We start from the raw sequence: 18793 nt of genomic DNA, 5'->3' as shown, positions 1-18793 counted from the left end.
ATGCAAGAAACGGGGATAACCATTTTAAATTCAAGGTGTGTTGCATTAACTGAGCACATGCTCCGAGCGTGAAGACCATTACCATGAAAGAATAATGAATTGCATTATTACGGTAATCTGGATGGTCCTCGCGTCGCTCCACAGCTTTAAACAATGGCTGAATTAGAAGAGAAAATCTTCCCCAGAACCAGCCGTGCGAATCAGGCTCTCTAAATGGACAAAATTCACTTGTGCCCCTCGAAATCACCCACATAATACCCTTAGTGCCAGTATGACAGCCTTGTGAGCTGTGCTGCTAAAACGAGGTCATTTGTGAACATGTCTGATGTGTTTTGCCATGTGCACATGACCCTGTGAGGTCCGTTTTACGTCTGTCCTACTGGGTGGAAAATAGTGGGTCAGTTCACTTCACTTCACTTAGTCGCCCCTAAATCAAAAAAGATCTCAAAAAGGATCACGGTCACCCTAAAAAGAGGCAGTTGTGACAGCCTCGCCTTCACGCAGGAGGCCATGGGAGGCTGTTCCCGCCGCAGGTGAGATACGAGTGACGCTGCAGATAAGTGGAGCCAGGGACGCGTCATTCAGCCCGCGGTGCCGGCATGTCAAAAGGGATCAAATTCAAATGAGGATCCGACACAATACCATGAAACTGTGAGCATCGTGGAGGCTGCGTTGCCGCTCGCGCTAACAAGATACATCCACGTCTCAATAGCCGATGGTTGGACGCTGGGTGGCATCTTGAATAGTAAACAAGTTAGAATTCAGCACATATTGAATATAATGTTTAATTTGGCCCGAGTTTATAACAAAGACATAGTCACTGACCTGCTTTCTAGAGGGGGGGGGGGATCTAGGGTTACAGTTTAATCTCTTATTCAAAATGTCATCCTTTGAACAAACATGGAAAGGACACCGACAGTTATGGACCAGGGAAGCTCGGCCGAGCTGGCGGGTAGATAATAAATCGAGGAATAAGCGGTGCATGGTCAAACGTTCAGACGGACGGGGGGGGGGGGATTATTCAAAGGCTGCCCAGCGCGGGGTAATAAATGGGAAATTAATGTATTGGATTATGTTATATTCAGCCTGGATTCTTCCCTCTTTACATCGTAGAAATGTTAATTCAATACAAGGTCACGATGTCGGTGAGAACTTTTCAACTTTTAATATCACGGTGTTTTTTTCTCCATTGAAATTCCTCGAGCTGGAGTGGGTACTTCTCACTACTTTGAAGGAACTTGAGAATATGTTGTATTTCGTCCATAGTTCATGCACTGCAGGAGGCAAGGCATTACACATGCATCACAATAAATACAAAGGTCCATACTTCCTGGACTGCGTTGCAGAATTGCCTGTACTTTGATATATTTCCTGATGCCCTCCTCCGTGTTGGGACGTGTAGTCCTGCGTGTCATGGCGCTGTACTCCTTGGTCGGATACATTGGTAAGAACTGTCGAACATCTGCCCGCACAGCAGAAAGCTGCCATCTCACACCCGTCTGTGTGAGGCATGCTGTGCTGTTCTCAGACTGTGTTTCCAGGGACATTACGAGGCAATGATTGGACAGGTTGGGGGGGGAAGACCGTCAACATTGCTGGGACTATTTGGCTTTTTCGAGTCTCAAACATGGGTTTCTTTTGACAGGTGAAAACAGAGGGCCGATGCCCATGAGATACTTGGCATCTGGGATGCAAGACGGGCTACTCTGATTAGTAGGTATGGTCTACCACGAAGAGATATTATTCACAGCAAACACTGTTTTATGGTTTCTCAGTGTTGGGAAAAGCAGCTCTCTAATTTTGGAGAATTTAAAGTGAACGAACACTGGAAGCAAGAGCATTATAATCTTGGGCATGCCTTCACTGGTAATGTGAGGTTTTTTTTATTCATATATTCATTCTGAGAACATTTTGCTATGTACTTAGGAAACAGATTGCCAGGGTAAAAATTACCTATGCCAATATTGCTATATTTACAGATCATACTGCATCACAACCAGGCTATCAATGTCTGTCGACTGATGTGCAGGATGATGAAAGTGTCATGTTATCTTTGGATAAGATAGACAGGTGGCTGTGCCTCTCAAAGCAGGACTGGGAGACCATAATTTAATAACACAGAGCCAGGGCGATAAGATGATGGGGAAGATGGTGAGACAGCATGTTCATTCTATAGCTCCCGGGTGAGTAAACAGAAAGCTTTGAAACAGGAAGTTGACAGAGCGCCGTGATGGCAGATAAGCCGAGACCGATAATTATAATCCGATCCGATCCAGCATCTACATGAACGCGTTGAGTGTTTGCTTATTGTAAATCAGCAGGCAGAAGGAGAATTATATTTCCGTCAGAGCATCACAGAGCAGAGTTACCTGTGGAAGTGGGGAAAGAGAATTCATATCTCATATTCACATCTCTGCTCATGATGCTTTTCCCCGGGGGATTGTTGCACAGTTCTGTCAAAAGTGTGTCCGTTTGCCGGTTCCAATTCCTCAGCACATTCTCTTGTCTCTGTTGATCTAGCAAGAACAGAACCCATACTTCAATAAGCAAGAGGAGAGAAAATATGCCCCCAAATAGGCCAAAAATCCTATTTTTACTTAATATTTAAGAGGGAAAGGTCAGACAGTCAAGAATCCTGTTGAACCTAATGAGCCACAGAGATGAACTGAGAGCAGAGGCACAGTCTCGAGTGCTCCACAGAACATTGCTACTCTTGTAGCCTGTAGTGTATTGGAGTGTGTGAGAGGAAGGCCAGTGTCTGACAGCTTCCATACAAACTAGAAAGTGGGAGAGGAGGAACTGGTCGTGAGAGCTGCTTTAACTGGCAATAATTAGCAAATGGAAACTATGCTTAAAATGGTGTTTTTGGTTTGACAGCGATGAAGATTAAATGAGCCATGGAAATTTGCTCAGAATAGTTTTAGGGCTTTCAGTAAATAAACACAGATGGATTGGCAAGCATAACAGACCCTTGCCAACTGGCAATAAAAGGGAACTGATGGTTTTCTTTCAAGGATAAATATATGTTACATGCACAGCTTCAGTTTTAAATTGTAATTCATTAACTATCCCTGTTCTACTCAGTTATCATGTGATGCATCTCAAATGATGACAAATGTTCTCCTATAAATGTCCTAATTGTGATGCTTCTTTTCTGGCATGCATCATGACAAATGTCTCATAAAAGCACGCTTTGCTAATATTCATAAAATAACTGCAGTTTCCTCCCTTCTCCCCGAGCTTGGAGAGCGGGTGAGTTTTGTCGAGTAGGATGCAAAAAGCCAGCCGGGGTCTGTGTGTACGCCGTTCATGACCGATGATTAACACAGCGTCTCTCTCCATGCCTCTCAGGAAACATGGTGAGCAAGGAGGGCGGCAAATGCATGCTCACCAACTCAGAGTCTGACTCGGAGGCAGCACCCGTGCCCTCCACCTCGCTGGCGGTGAAGTATTCCCTGGAAGCCAGTCGACAGGTGAGGAAGAGGAACAAGGCCCTGCAAGTGCGTTTCAAGGATATCTGCGAGGCACAGAACGAGCAAAGGGAGGCGGAGTTGCAGGCGGCAGGGAAAGGCGGCAAGCCCATCTCCTACAAAGTGGCGTACCGCAAGTACATGACCGTCCCCGCCCGCCGGTCCATCCCAAACGTCACCAGGAGCACAGGCGTGCAGACGTCGCCCGATCTGAAGAAACGCTATCAGACCTTTCCCTTCGAGCGCAAAAAAGGCCACACCTTTAAGCACGTGGCGGCCGTGGAAACCTATAGAGGTCAGAATAACGGTTTTGTCATGGAGGTGAAGCAGTCCAAGGCTGCTGAGCAGGCTTTAGATGAGGAGGAGGGAGCCTGCGGGGGGAGTGGAGTCCGGAGGACCAGGGCTCTGCTCCATACTAATGAGTGCAGTGCCACAGTGGAGCAGCACACTGCACCTGATGGCCTGTGCTCTGACGCTCTGCAGCTCAGTTGCTCTGCAGACACACAGAGAGGAAGCGGAGCCGGAGCACAGGCCGAGCACCAGCTCTGCAGTGTCCCATCCAAAGCGAGGACAGGATTACAACACAGGGAGGCCGACAGCGACCGCTCGGCCAAGAGGCAGCTGCTTAACCTGGAGGAGGGCTCGTCCCGGACCCTGCCGGACAGGGCCTCCAAGGTTACGGGCCCCATCGCATGGAACTCTCTCACGCAGGTGGAGTGCCTGGACAGTCCGTCCGTGCGGAGCAAGCGGAAGAAAGCCCTGCAGCTCAACGGGGTGAAGAGTGAGACGCTACCGCGTTCCAGCGGAGGCTGTACAACACAGGCACAGTGCCACACGGGACAGCTGTCTGCCCGGCCTCTACGGGGCATGGATGAGCCTCTGACACCCTGTAGAGGTGGCGAGGCTCGCGGGGCAGCGCCCGACCAAACACAGGAGGCCTGCAAGCAAATAGTGCCTATGAATCAGGACGGGGAAGTTAAAGCACAGCTCCAGGCCATGGAAAATCTCATCAGCTCCAGCCAAGAGACCATCAAGGTGCTGCTGGGGGTCATCCAGGAACTGGAGAAGGGGGAGGCCCACAGAGAAGGGTAAGACATCTTACTTATAGCCAATGGTTTACAATCAAGATGCATCAATTGAACTTTTTCCTCTCCCGATACCGTTACCAATAGTTTCCTCAGAGTACCTGCCGATACCGAGCATCAATGTTCGCTTTTTACTCATTTTAAAATCTGTGCAGCTCACTGCATCGAACTCATTTTGAAACGGCGATTGCTGCAGCAGTAAAAACTGAGTTGGCTGCCCACCATGACTAAAATAATCACAGAATGTTCTCAAGTTGACTGGATAAGTCGGTTAATGGTAGACGCCAAGTCAGCTTCATACAAAGGTCAGCATCTGGGCTGTCACTGAGCCGGTGAATTGGATTAGTGCCCCCCCACTTCACAGTGGTGTCAGGTATACATTGGCCAAAAAGGAAACGTCATATATCTTAAAAAAATATTTGAGAAAAAGGCCTCGTGTTCACAGGGCAACGCCAAGGAAACAGAAGAGACGCAGGGCACATTCATGATTCAGCACGAGCAAGAAAAGTGTCCTCCTGATGTGTCATTTTATTTCTAGATCTTAAGGACAAGATTGTATATGTGACAGCTGTCCACCGGAGCCGTGGCTGCTGAACCCAGAGCCGCATGTAGCTGGGACGATGTGACATTTACCTGAATGTGCCCTGCAGTGCGATTACGGCACAGTGTCCTCGTGCAATGATTTCCCTCCAGATATGACGGCGCTGCAGCAGAACTTGTTCACAGACGATTCACCTCACGCAATGTGGCCCCGGTGGTTTGATGACCCGTCATGTGAGACAGACAAAGTTCTCACGATGTTGTGACTGGAATCGATTCCGCCAACAAAAGTGTAACCAATGTGTGTGTGATCAGCATTTGCATCAAAGCAGCACCGAGTCGTTTCATTAGGAATAAATAGGAGTACTGAATATGAGAATTGCATCGCTATGATGATGAAAAAATGTAAATAATTCGAAAGGAGGACATCAAATCATACGGTGACAATTTCAAGCACTTTTTATGAAAAAGTACACAAAATACGGAGCTAGAAATTTAACAATTGGCCTTATCCAGCAGTACGCCATGTTTATCTAGTAAGTCCGAGGCCTTGGAAAAAGCCATAGCCTGTGAAAAAGTAATTTACTGTCCAATGGATACTGAGTATTTACAAAAAGGCTGTAGATAGTATCGAGACCGCTGAAAAAGAGGATTGTCTATCCAAAGGGATGAGGCAAACAAAATGGCCAATTTGTTGAGTGAATTGCTGGTGCTCGGCACTCAGATCCCTATCTGTTTGAGCAGCACTGTAGAGAGGTACGGAGTGAGAAAATCCATATAAAATCGACATCATACCAACCTGGAGTCCAAAACCTGAGAGAAATAACCACAAACACGCCTGTCAAGCTAACATCCTCACAAACGCATGAAAGAAACTCGACAGCGTTTGACTCCGACTGAACTCGGCTTGAGCAAGGAGCGGATCGTACAACAGTGGGACTTCACACCAGATAAAAAGGAACATTATTTTTTGCAATCTTCAATCACAAGGCTGCCAAACTCGTGTCGCGAGTAAAACATTTTTTAAGAAGTAAGTGGACATGTGGTGCAGCATCTTCTCTCTCGGTTGCCGAGCACATCTGATTCACCAGCTGTGTCTAAAGTGGCAGGTGGGAGAGAGGAGAGAGTGAACGTGTAAATACAAATAAGTGACTACTGCTTCATGGTGAAGTCTGGCCACAAACATAAAAACACAATCACATTGTCTTTCCATAGTTAAAGTACAAAAGCCTACATTTACTTTAAGTCAGTGAGGAGTATAAGCCTCTTGTAATCCATTGGAGACCAACTGAAATGCTACTTTTCTTCTTCCTGTACACGTTTCCATTATTTCTTTTTTTTTGTTATCATCAACCAAGCAAAAAATCTCATTCTGCTTGACTCACACTCCATTAGCTCCATGCGCCCCTTACATAAATGCCACTGACACAACAAATAGGAGTGCCCTCAGGCTATAGGTGAGCTACTATCCAATATATAACTGCGTGTGTTATACGACAGTCATTTTTCATGGAAGGAAATGTAACCCTGTGCGCATTCATCACTACGCATGTGCTCGCGACATGCTGCTCACACATAAATTCCATGGTTAATGTGCTGACACTGATAAAAAGCACAAACTGCCGAGTCAGAATTGTGGGTGTTTCAACCTGAAACACTCATACAACATATTCACAGTTGATATTTGCTCTGTGGATTTGTGCAAAATGTTTATCTTTTACATCTGATGAAGTACCTAGACGTGTTCTACAATAGTTACTCATCCTTTGTGCGTTTGCTTCACCTGGGATCGTTTTACTCCCGTCCAAGAATTCGAAGTGCCCCAATGACAACTTCGTCAATGCAGTAAACAAACAGCCCATGCGGACCCCCAAAAACACCCCAAAAGACCGTTGCTACTCAGCGAGAAATCAAGCATGTGAAAGGAAGTAAATGAAGGTCGAGGCTGCACCTCCCTTGGTTATTGTATTATATAGAACTATATAGATTGTTTGAGCAACTCTTCCCGAGCTGCTGCGGGAACAAAAGGAATTTAGAGCACATTGACTGGCCTCATATCCCCCCCCCCCCCCCCACACACACCATGCATGCTCACTTGTATACATCCCTCAGGTGCAGCCCTGCCCGGGGCATGCAACACACTAGAGCTGCATGGCATCCTTCACACAGTACATCACTGGCTGTATCCGCCAGCACAGAGCGCAGGAATAAAGGTGCTGCATCATCAGCCAATGTTGTCAGGCCAGAACCAATTAATCACACTCAAGGGGACTTGTTGTAGTGGTCTATTGTGTGTGTGTGTGTGTTGTTATGCCATTGGACTCCCACCCACTCAGTGACCTTTGGGAGAGCTCACCTAGTAGCACAGCGGGGGAGGTGTAGGGTGGATAAATACACCGGTAATGGCCCACTGTGAGAGAAGGGTGGCGAAGGATGGCTCTAGAAACGTAACGAGACCGCACGACCACCAACAATTCAGAGAATGAGGGTGAGTTTTTCAAAGGCCGTGTATCCCAACGTCTGATTGTTGTTCGGCTCACCTGGGGGGAACAAACCACGGCCTGGAAATACCCCACGGCACGCTCACCCCCGTTGAGATTGCAAGTCCGTTCATTCAAATTAATCCAAGCTGCAAACCTCCATACATCACTGGACTCATCCTCTCCACAGACGCTCTCCAATAGCTCATTAGGCGACGGCCGCAAAGGACAATATTGATATCAACACCTCTCGTATACTTGTCCAGGCATGTAGCGCATAAGTGAGTAGATAAGGAGAGGCAATGTATGATAGCGGTTTAATATATAGCGGCTGCTCATGGGCAGAGTGACGAGTCCTTGAGGAACAACTGAAAAATGTCTGCTGCTGCAAAAATGATCAGAGACAAGAAATACATGTAAAAGTTAGCTCCTTGACTTCAATGGGAAGAATCCAATGGTTCCCACAGCCACGTATATTTGAGAAACCCCGATTGATGGGATTGTTTGACGAATAATAAAAAGAAAATCAACAATAATGCCAGCTTTGAATCAAATACAATACTATGTGTGGCTCTAACAGCAACTTCATTTCAGCATCGCCTCCCTTCAGATCCCTCAAATTGAATTCATGGCCGTTGATCAAACTGATCAATCCGTCAGTTTTCACAAATATTGGTAGTTACTATGTGCGACTCAAGGAGAGTGGTTGATGAAGGACGAATAAATAACCGCACCGTTGTCGTGGCCCGACAAGACTGCTTCCCGTTGATGCAGCAGTGCAGGTCAGAACCATAAAAACACACGGCAGACGTGTCATTGGTGAAGTGAGTCCACAGTACTTCCATTGTAATACGTCATTAATTATCAGAGGAAACTATCGCTGTCAATCAATATGCACACTTCCACACTTATCCAATAAGAAAACCATTGAAGCATGTAACCACATACCATCATCCAGGGCCCTCACCTGGTCTTTAGCTGCCCCCTGAGAAACAGGAATCTATAATAGGAACTTTTATCTCAGAGGAAACTGATAATAGAACGACATAGGGAGACACAGGATATAATATAATAGGATATTGATGGGTTTGGATGTGAATGCGGTGAATCAATATCACAATCAAATTAAGACGAGCTGGCTGTATGAAGCCGTCTAAAGCAAAAGTGTCTCAATGCATCTGCTTCGAGGAGCCATCTCATTTCCATTTCATTTTCCTTCCATAATGAAAGGTTATACAAAATGAGGACACCGAGGATAACTGTTACTGTGCGTTTTACAACACTACATTGTCCAGCATGGATTCATCAAAAGGTGAAGATCCTCTTTATGCGAGTAAAAAGCCTTGATATTAAGAACAATGAATGAGTCGCTCATACTGGGCTCTCACATTTTAGAAGTGACCAATTAAGTAATCATTAGCTGCAGCTGAAACATATTTTTGCTATTATTTCACAAGGACATGCAAGGACAATGTAACAATTATGTAGGGCACTCACGAATGCTGCATTTTAGTCGTCGACAGGGTAGTCGTGCGGCTGATTAATTGTGGTCGACGTCGCTTTTCTCTTTCACCTTAGAACAATAGCCACGCTTCCATTCACGTGCACATTTTTGAAGTATCGCATTCGAAATGATGTATGGAAAAAGGCACGGTTCAATAAAACTTCATCAATAGCAAGAAAATAGTTTTTACTCTCGCTTGAGGTGGTTTCAGCCTTTGTCGAAAAAGTGCTGATGCACCAAATGGATTATGGAAATGCCTTTGCCAAATCAATTCTGACACCGCACACATTTAACTCCCATAACTAGTCAGCTGTTTCTGCTCTCGAAGGCTCCCGGAACTTGGGAATGCTCGTCTTCGTCTCCAGACGCAACGAAACGTGGCAAATAGGAGCTGACGTGAATTTTTTTTATTTCAAATTACAATTGAACACTGCTAAGGACATATTTTCTTGTCATAAATGTCTGAAATACAACCAGCAATGTAGGCAGGACCCAGCTGGGAGTGGCTTTACAGTGTCAAAGTCAAGCCTGGCAACTCTAAAGGATTGTTCTCCAAGTGTTTCACATCTGCTGTAGATCTATTGCCACTGCTTTGCTAATGCACCGTGCTCAAAGACAGATGAACAATTAGGGCTCGGTGAGACACTTCCTCCCCGACGCAAGTCCTTGATCAAAACTGCAGCACAGGAACTCATTCTGTGTGTGTTCCACTCTGGCTTATCTGACCTCAAATCAGTCAACCGCAGCTAATGGCCGACACGGTGCTCTTTCCGCCACAGGCCACTCAGGAGGGCAGCGGTGACTCCTCGACACCCCCATTTACTCGGGCCCTGCTAACGAGGGCTGACAAACGAGACGAGCGAGGAAGGTGTGAGGGAGAGCGGCTTAACAAGTCCCCTAATTACTCATTCACAACTCTTATCTTCCCCGCAGACTCACCTATCGAACAGGACAGGACACGGCCAACTGTGACACGTGCCGGAACAGCGCATGCATTATTTACAGGTTAGTGGCCATTTCTCTTCGAAGACACGGTGATCCCAACGTGCCCTGTCCTTCCTCCTTGAGGGAAGGTGAACAGGTGGAGGGAAAAGGGACAGTGGAGAGGAGGGGAAGGGCCGGGGGATGAAAGACGAATGTGGATGCTCTCTCTCTCTCTCTGTCTTTTTATTCTGCTGCCATTGTCCCTTCAATCACTGGGGGGGGGGGGGGGGGTTGAAGGCTCGCTGGATTCAGAGGCAAAGGTTGAAAAGCAGAGAGAATACATGCTATAGGATGAGTGAATGGAATACCCTCGCTGTTGCCAAGCCAGATGAAGCCTCTGCGTAATTTCAAATATCGTTCAATCGATTTGACGACCAGTACAGACGTGAGTCCAGAGTCATTCGTCTACGAGGGTCTGCAGTTCTTCTCTTAGCACGTGTCGATACTTGGCTGGTTAGGTTCCTTTGCGTATCAATGTTTTAAGGTTTATGAAATAATGCCGTGACAGGAAAGTTCATGCAACGACTAGTCGGCCGGCCAGAAAATGTAATTGGCACCAATTTTTTACAATTATTTTAGTAGCTTAACCAGGAATTTAAAAAAGACAACAAATGTCCAATTCCAGCTTTTCAGATGTGAGGATTTGCTGACATTTCTCACTGGTTGTCATGTTGTACTGTCAGAATCTTTTGACATTTTAAAGATTAAAAGAAAGAAAATCACGGATAAAATTAAACAAAACTAAATGCAACTCTCACCATGACAACAGGCTCACAGCGACGATGCTAGCACGCTGATGTTTAGCACGTATAATCTTCACCAGGGTCCCATTGTATAGTTCAGCCAGCTTGACAGGAATGTCATTCAGTGGATTTTGATACAAATATCTGCTAAACTAAAAAGTATTGGCTCTGACATGACAGGCCACAGGATCACCAAAGCCATCAGGATGTATATTCTGAGCCACACATGTGGCCCTAAAACAGAGGTCAGGGAGGTTACTATGCCTCCTCTGGGGGACATGCATGTGTGTGCAAAGTTTCATGGCAATCCATCCATGGAGATATTTCACTTTGGACTAAAGTGGTGAAATTACTGGCATTGTAATCCATAGAGCCGCATAACTAGTGTGGCTAAAAATCCATTGATTAATCAAATAAAGCCCTGACGTGAAGCTGTGTGGGATCAGCTCACAGCTCACAGTCAGGTCCCGACCCCCAACCGAGCCTCCGTCAGGCCTGAGCCTTCCTCTTAGATACAGTGACACCGACAGTCTGCAGGCCCCATGGGGGCCCTTTGCTCACGGTTAAGATTGCACAAGACAAACCAGTACGTTAATGTGTGTGTGTGTGTGAGTGAGTGTGTGTGGCTGTTTTTCTGTTAGTGTTCAGAAGAGAAAAAAGTCCAAAAAGAGAAGTTGAAGGACTGAAAAAAGATGAGAAAGAAAAGACGTTTAAAGAGTAGGAAGGTGAGAGGCTTTAAATAATCTAACGTGTTTCAGTGGACACTCCCGCTCCACCCAGTCGGCTTTCTCCTCTCAAAAGCATTTGAAATCACTTTCCTATCTCCCGCTCCTTATAACTGATAAGCCTCTAGCCAAACTTCAATCAGCTGCTGATGAAATGACGGCGCGGGGCACAGCTCTGTTCCCTCTGATGCGTTCTCACACCGCAGCTTGACCCCCAGCATGGCCACAGGGTGCCACGCGAGAACACAGGCGTTTGCTTTTACGACGATCCAATGCCGGCAAGAGGAAGTGAAGGGAGCCGAGACACGGCTCATGATGTGAAGGAAACTGGTGGAGCACGACACGGGTGAATTAAGGGACAATGGGCCGTGCACAGGGCTAAAGGATGGACCACACAGGACAGCCTGTTGAGATGGGAGCTCGCCTGGCGGTATGAATTAGTCAGCAGCATGTTTAATGGGAACTCTGCAGGATTTGGCCCTGGGAGAGAGAGAGAGAGGGAGAGAGCGAGAGAGAGAGGGCCCCGCTCTCTCTGGTCTACCGGTACTCCATCTCCATCTCCGCTCTGCCTGCCTGCGTAAAGACCAACTGTGCTTGCCCCGCTGCGCCAGACGGTGAGACGTTCGCTAACCATCCTTCTGAATCTGCAGTGTGATGATAATAAATAATATATATATAAATGAGCGATCCATTCAAGGGGTTCTTTTCGTCAAGAGGATCTTGGCAGCTCAGGGTGTACCTATACTCATCACTGATGTGATGCATCCCCATGACTTGAATTCCCAATAAAGGGTTTAAAATATGCAAAATGCAGGCTGCAATGAAAGCTGTGATTACGTGTTCCCGTTGGAATGAGCCATTTATACAAACGGCACACGTGCCAGTGAGTTGTCTGAACATATCCACCTCATCTAGTTTTGTTCTTACCTGCGCTAAAAATCCCCAGAGAGAAACCGATATGAAATATGATGAAGTCACAGATGAGGTCAGGTCAGATTTGTCCCGACTTTGCTGATCCCTCCCACACACACACACTCATATTGGCACACCTACAGTAGATCCATGTGCACGTTCAGCCATGGGAGTCCATTACGAGTCGGTTGCTGTGTTCAAGCAGGCGCTATATTATCTAAACACGTTTGGTGCCACGATCGATTGAAACGCTTCATCTGTGGAGGAAGAAACGAGGAGAGAAGCGGAAACTCGATTTTTTTTTTGACAAACCTCACCTGCGTCGAGCTACGTTTCAACTCGATAAAGGACAGAAATGTCTAAGTGAGAGGTTTGAAATCTGTTAAATTGACCCGGGTTCTCCTTGAAGAGACTCACTTGGCATGCTAAATTGTGTTGATTGGCCACAGAATCAAATATAGCAGTTGTATTCACGCAGGATTAAATGCCAATCTAATTACGGAGATCTCCATGAAAACAACCTCTGTGGAGGCGGAGGAGCACAGGGGAGGAAGCAGAGCTGTGGAGGCACACACACACTGTACGTGGGAAGAATAGCTGTCTTTGATATCCATTAGATTATAATTTTGCATGTTCATGTATTTGTGCTATGCCCCTACCGAGCCGACATAAACCCACAGTCTTTTATCAAAGTCTGGACTAGGCCCAAACTACGGCAGCAGTTTTGGGCCCGAGTCTGATTTAAAAATCTAATTTCCAAAGTAAAAAAAATAAATATATATATTTTTTTAATGATAATGTGACATCAACTGAAGTTTTTTCAGTGCAGTGACATGATTTTCAAGGAGTAACTAAAAATCAAAATCACGATTAGATTAATGATTATAGCACGAAGCATTCTCGCTCAACTGAAAATAATAAAAAGGGCCCGATCGAGTTCGAGAGACTAAACGCTCGCGGCCAGATCCCTAACTCGTGTATTTATGATGCAGCTGCTTTCATGACCTGAGTGGACATATGGGCCCATAAATTATTTTAACGGAGCCCAGAGAGGAGCCAGCCATGCACTCTTAAGCATAATTAATGTATCCAAGAGTACATGGCATCATCACAGAGCCCTGGATCAATGCGGTGCTGAGGACGATAGGCGCGGGCGCTTCAGACAAGAATACGCAAACCGTCTCTCGTCTGGTTCCACATTCCTCATTTTGCACCACCGCGAACTCGGCCCATCTTTCTTTTTTTTCTTCTCCCTCCGGAACTTTTCCACGTCACCTCCAGCACACGTCATCTCCGCCTCGCGGCTCGCTCAAATGACGTCGGGGATTCGCCGCTTAACACGCCGCGCACACCATTGAAATAGAATAGGTGAGACAGGGATGTCAAGATTATTGCAACTCATTCCATGTTGCCAGGTGATGAAATATATTCGACTGAGAAATTGTGGGGAGGAATGGGAAAACGGGAGAGGAGTCAGAAACGCAGACAAAACACACAGAGGGAGGCGGGAAGACGGAGAGTCGGACGGGGTGCTGCAATCGAGCCGGGGATCAGAAATGGACTCCACGTATTTTAAAACCGCAGGCGTTAAAGTCGTGACGCGTCTTGACGCAGAAACCCTGTAATCTCATTTCCCCCACACTGCATTCATGTGGCCTAATGTGCTGATCAAACAGGCAGAGAGATTTAAGTGGTTGTGATTAAGGAAGGCGGAGGCCCCCACCACCGGGTGCCATTGTTCACAATGGAACAGTCGGTTCCCATGAACCCAATTTAGTCTTGCGATATATTCAGCAACAGCTGATCATTAAACACACTATCCGATGGTAAAACAGTCTTTGAATAACGCTGTGTGCAGTGCAAAGACTATATTTAAAGAGGGATAAATATTTCAAAAAATCTCCAATCTATTGTGCGAGGCTGTGAAAATCAATTAAGCGTCGCCAAACGCTGACGAGCTGATTACACTATATATTATATGGAAATTACCGAGCAGCGAGGCGGTCCTGCCGCACGACTCGGCTACGGGAAGACATCTCTTTCTGTGCGATCGTGATGTTTTCAACATGGAGGCAAGCTGGTTACCATGGCCACAAAAGTAACTCTCGAGTTGGAAAGACGGGACGGATAAGGAAGGCAGGGCGAGAACGTGGAACAGGGAGGCCGAGAGAGAGGGCGGTGGGGACGGGGAGCGATGAAGACTCACAGATGTTTAAAGGGGGGTGAAGGGCAGGTGAGGGGTGTGTATGTCGATGATTCCGTTTCCCTTTCTTCTCTCCCTGTATATACACAGGTTTTTATGGAGAGCTGGGGCATGAAAGGGAAAGAGTGTGAGTGAGCGAGAGAGACACAAAAAGGAACAAGAGTGGGAGGAGAGGTTAAAGACTGACGAGGTCCAAAGTGCCTTCTTCAATTTGCACCGATCCGACAGGACAGTCAGGGGAGCGGCAGCGAGGGGACAAGGAAAAGCCAACTAAATCCACTTTCAGCTAAAAAACTTTAGATATGTGGAGCGGCGCAGCAGGGCTCGTGACAGCTTCGTAAGGAAATGCTGATAACGGGGCCGGGGTGTAGAGACTAATACATTTTTCATTAAAAGGCCTTTGGAGTGCGTTTCAAAGATGAGATTATTATCTTTTCACTCGGCTCTTTTTTTTCTTCTTCTCCAAATTAAGCCATGATTTATTTTTTTCTTCTCAATTACATTTTCTGGCCAAGCGGTCCCAAAGCCACAGACCACTTTAACTCTTCTTTGTAGGATTCTCCCGGCAGATTGAAACGGAGCAAATTTAATCAAAGAGTAGATGCAGCGCCACGAAAAAGGAAACGAGTCAAAATAAACAGCTACCAGGGACCACTGTTGGGTTCAGAGCGTCGTGAACATACAGGTTGTTCAAATATGTTCACCGAGGATCTTTGAGAGAGCGTGTTTACGGATTTAGTCCGATTACAATACAGCTATAAAGCTTAATCAAGCCTGGAAAACACATGTGGCGTGGTGCAGCTCAATAACGGTTCATAATCAGACAACACACACATGGTACTAAGTGGGATAAACGGTGTGAACAAATTGTAAACAAACATGACAATAAAGGCTTGACACGTACAAAGTGGGTTTCTGCATAACCGGCTCAGATGTGAACTTTAATCCTCTGAAAATCATTTGTGTTCGACTGGGCCGTGAAGCAAGGAAACTGGCAATAAACATGGCAGAGGGGGAGGCGTCGTCATGCAACAAAGGTCAAGGCGCATATTAAAAACAAGGTGCAATGTTTACAGTGTTGTATAAACCATCGATCTGGAACCGCTCGCACGGTTCAGCAATCCATGGTCACCGCCAATAACTCAAGATCTGCAGCTGGCGCTGAGATTACAACATCTCTGCTGCAGGATTGTACCAAACGTGTTATTATCTCTTGTATGTTTCTACCTCTTAAATAAGTACGAACAAGTATGAACAAAAAGTTAGTAAAAGCCTTTTTGCTCATTGTTGCCGATGTTTTTATATATAATTTGATTTATTCATCTGACCAGCTTGATATTACATAATGTCGGGATTTAAAGAATCTCTTGAGATTAACGCAACCATACGGTCATTTAAGTTTGAGGAGAATTCTGGTGAACGCCGATAGATGCGTCGTCGTGAGAAACATCGAACAACACTGAGCCAACGTGAAGCGACATCACTTCCCCAAAGACGGCCAAAACATGGTCGAGAGATGCGTCACTTCCTGTGCTTACACATTCAGTTAAGCTTTTTTTAAGTTAAGAAAAGGGCCCGTTAGAAGTTCTCTGCATGCCGCATCACCTCCAGTGCGACACCGGCGCACACGCATTGGACTCAAAGTCATCGATCACAGAATTCTTTGATGCTGCAGTTGTTGTTGTTGTTTGTACTGCAAGAGCTTGATAATTGTGTAGTTATGTTTAATATGTGAGCTTGACTTTGACTTTAGGACATCTTAATCTTATTATACATCATGACGCTGAGGGCCTTGTTCATACACGTCGTTCAGCATCAACGACAACAAAAAGGTGCTTTTGTAGATAGTCAGAAAAATAAAAACAGGACAATAATGAAAGCAATCAGTAAATACAAGCCAAGATTTTTTTTTAAAGATAATAAATCCAAAATATACTGGATAATTCAGTAATGAGCAGGTTGTTGTAAGGAGCGCGTGCTCATCTCCCCGACATCAACCAAACCACAAGGAGTTCACACACTTTGCTACTCCTCCCGCACAAAGAAAAAAGTAACCGACTTCACACAAAGTGAAGTGGATTGATACCAGTGGAATTAACCGCCTGTGATTTATTGCTAATAGCTGCAGTGTTCTTGGCCCTTTGAAAGGTCTGAGTCAAACAAATGCAAAGTGCTGAGTGTCGGGTTCAGCACCCAATAATCACTTAAGTCACTGTCAGACACCCGCATTTACATCTGTCTGTTCTAATCAATCCCAAAGGCATCGTCGCGTGGAGTAGAAACTTGAGCATTTACGATGACACCCTTTTTTAAAAGGTCCCCGCATTAAATCCTCATGTGTGTAGCCTAGACATTTTATATTTGGCTTGCTTTTAAGTTGCAACAGCGAGATTAATCTGCACCTAGAGCTCACCAGTATCACCAATCGTACCCAACATCTATAAATATCATCAGTATGTGTCGCAGTAAAATCATTACAGATGCTTTGCCTTTCAATCAGAGCAGACGACTGCCCACCTCAGCTCACCACTGCATAATCGTTAAAGTCGACGTCCAGCCGGGCAAACGGCAGCACTCATGAGCGGGATCCTGCTGTTATTATGTAAGTCTGTCCGGCAGAAACTCCCCCAGCCCGGCTCAGGCTGCTGGCTTTAGCAGATTAAGTCCCTCTACACTTCCCACAGCTGAGGCTGTAATCGGAGTTTCACTTAGCAGAACCTTGTAGTCTGATGTGAGTTGGATTACAATGATGGCAGGTCCAGATAAATCCCTGTGCACCCGGAGGAAACGCAAGTCTGCAGAGGGAAGGAAAAGACTTGCGATTGTGTACCAAATGAATAAATTCTGCAAAACGATATAAACTGAACACTACTAAACTAAACTAGAACGCGCACTCGGTAGAGCGCATACCTTCGCATACCACAAGATTGGATAATGAACATTGTGGCATTAGTTGCATGCCAATTGGATAAAAATTGACCGCGCTATGGTAAAAAGAAGATTTTGACCTTTTCATGACCTTGACCTTGACCTTTGACCCAATCGATCTCAAAATCTAATCAAATGGTCCCCGGATAATAACTACAGGACTGTCTCAGAAAATTAGAATATTGTGATGAAGTTCTTTATTTTCTGTAATGCAATTAAAAAAACAAAAATGTCATGCATTCTGGATTCATTACAAATCAACTGAAATATTGCAAGCCTTTTATTCTTTTAATATTGCTGATTATGGCTTACAGCTTAAGAAAACTAAAATATCCTATCTCTAAATATTAGAATATCATGAAAAAGTATACTAGTAGGGTATTAAACAAATCACTTGAATTGTCTAATTAACTCGAAACACCTGCAAGGGTTTCCTGAGCCTTGACAAACACTCAGCTGTTATAAATCTTTTTTTTACTTGGTCTGAGGAAATATTAAAATTTTATGAGATAGGATTTTAGAGTTTTCTTAAGCTGTAAGCCATAATCAGCAATATTAAAAGAATAAAAGGCTTGCAATATTTCAGTTGATTTGTAATGTATCCAGAATGCATGACATTTTTGTTTTTTTAATTGCATTACAGAAAATAAAGAACTTTATCACAATATTCTAATTTTCTGAGACAGTCCTGTAATCATGCCACCAAATTTCATGCGATTCGGTTTAATACTTTTTTAGTTATGCGAGTAACACGCATACAAATAAATAAATAAATACACTGCGATCAAAACATAACCTTCCGAATGCGAAGGTAAAAAGGCTCACATCCAATCACAGGCCCTGATCTCAGTTTACGCCGGGGTAAAGATCTTTGGTTCAACACCCAGCACTTCTCACTGGGGAAAAACCCTTGCTGCATAAGTCACGGTGACAAAGCAAATAACAAAAAGGCCAGAGTGGGCCGCCAGATGCAATCAAATGGTCTAAACTACTGAGAAATAAAGATGGAGTGAGCGGGACATGTAGGTCGCTTTACCAGGCTGAGCAGTGCAGTGACGGATGTCAGTGCAGAGGTCAAAGAGATCAGGCCAAAACGTGGATACTTGATAGGATTAGAGGGGGAGAGGGGCAGTCAACACATGTTGAGATTAAAAGAAGCGTGAAGGTGAAAGAAACGGGGTGTCGATGAAAGAAGAAAATACACAGTAAAAGTTATCAA

At 45.3% G+C, this 18793-nt stretch overlaps 2 protein-coding genes across 3 annotated transcripts in view; one reads left to right on the top strand and one right to left on the bottom strand.

Moving 5' to 3' along the window:
• Positions 1 to 18793, bottom strand: part of dock1 (dedicator of cytokinesis 1) — a 164511-nt gene that overhangs the window by 71325 nt on the left and 74393 nt on the right. The gene's annotated exons all lie outside the window — the stretch shown is intronic.
• The window catches only part of LOC130203156 (inhibitory synaptic factor 2A), a 32236-nt gene that overhangs the window by 10987 nt on the left and 2456 nt on the right, over positions 1 to 18793 (top strand). Inside the window, exons 2-5 of the mRNA XM_056429062.1 lie at positions 3352 to 4558; positions 5206 to 5222; positions 6984 to 7023; positions 10013 to 10084. Coding sequence (XP_056285037.1) covers positions 3357 to 4558; positions 5206 to 5222; positions 6984 to 7023; positions 10013 to 10084 — 1331 coding nt within the window. The 5' untranslated portion in view covers positions 3352 to 3356. The remainder of the gene's footprint in view (positions 1 to 3351; positions 4559 to 5205; positions 5223 to 6983; positions 7024 to 10012; positions 10085 to 18793) is intronic.

This window comes from Pseudoliparis swirei, chromosome 13 (genome assembly GCF_029220125.1).
Source record: "Pseudoliparis swirei isolate HS2019 ecotype Mariana Trench chromosome 13, NWPU_hadal_v1, whole genome shotgun sequence".
In the NCBI taxonomy this organism is placed as follows: domain Eukaryota; kingdom Metazoa; phylum Chordata; class Actinopteri; order Perciformes; family Liparidae; genus Pseudoliparis; species Pseudoliparis swirei.
The sequence above is the reverse complement of the archived record's forward strand: the minus strand, read 5'-3'. Positions and strand labels throughout refer to the sequence as shown.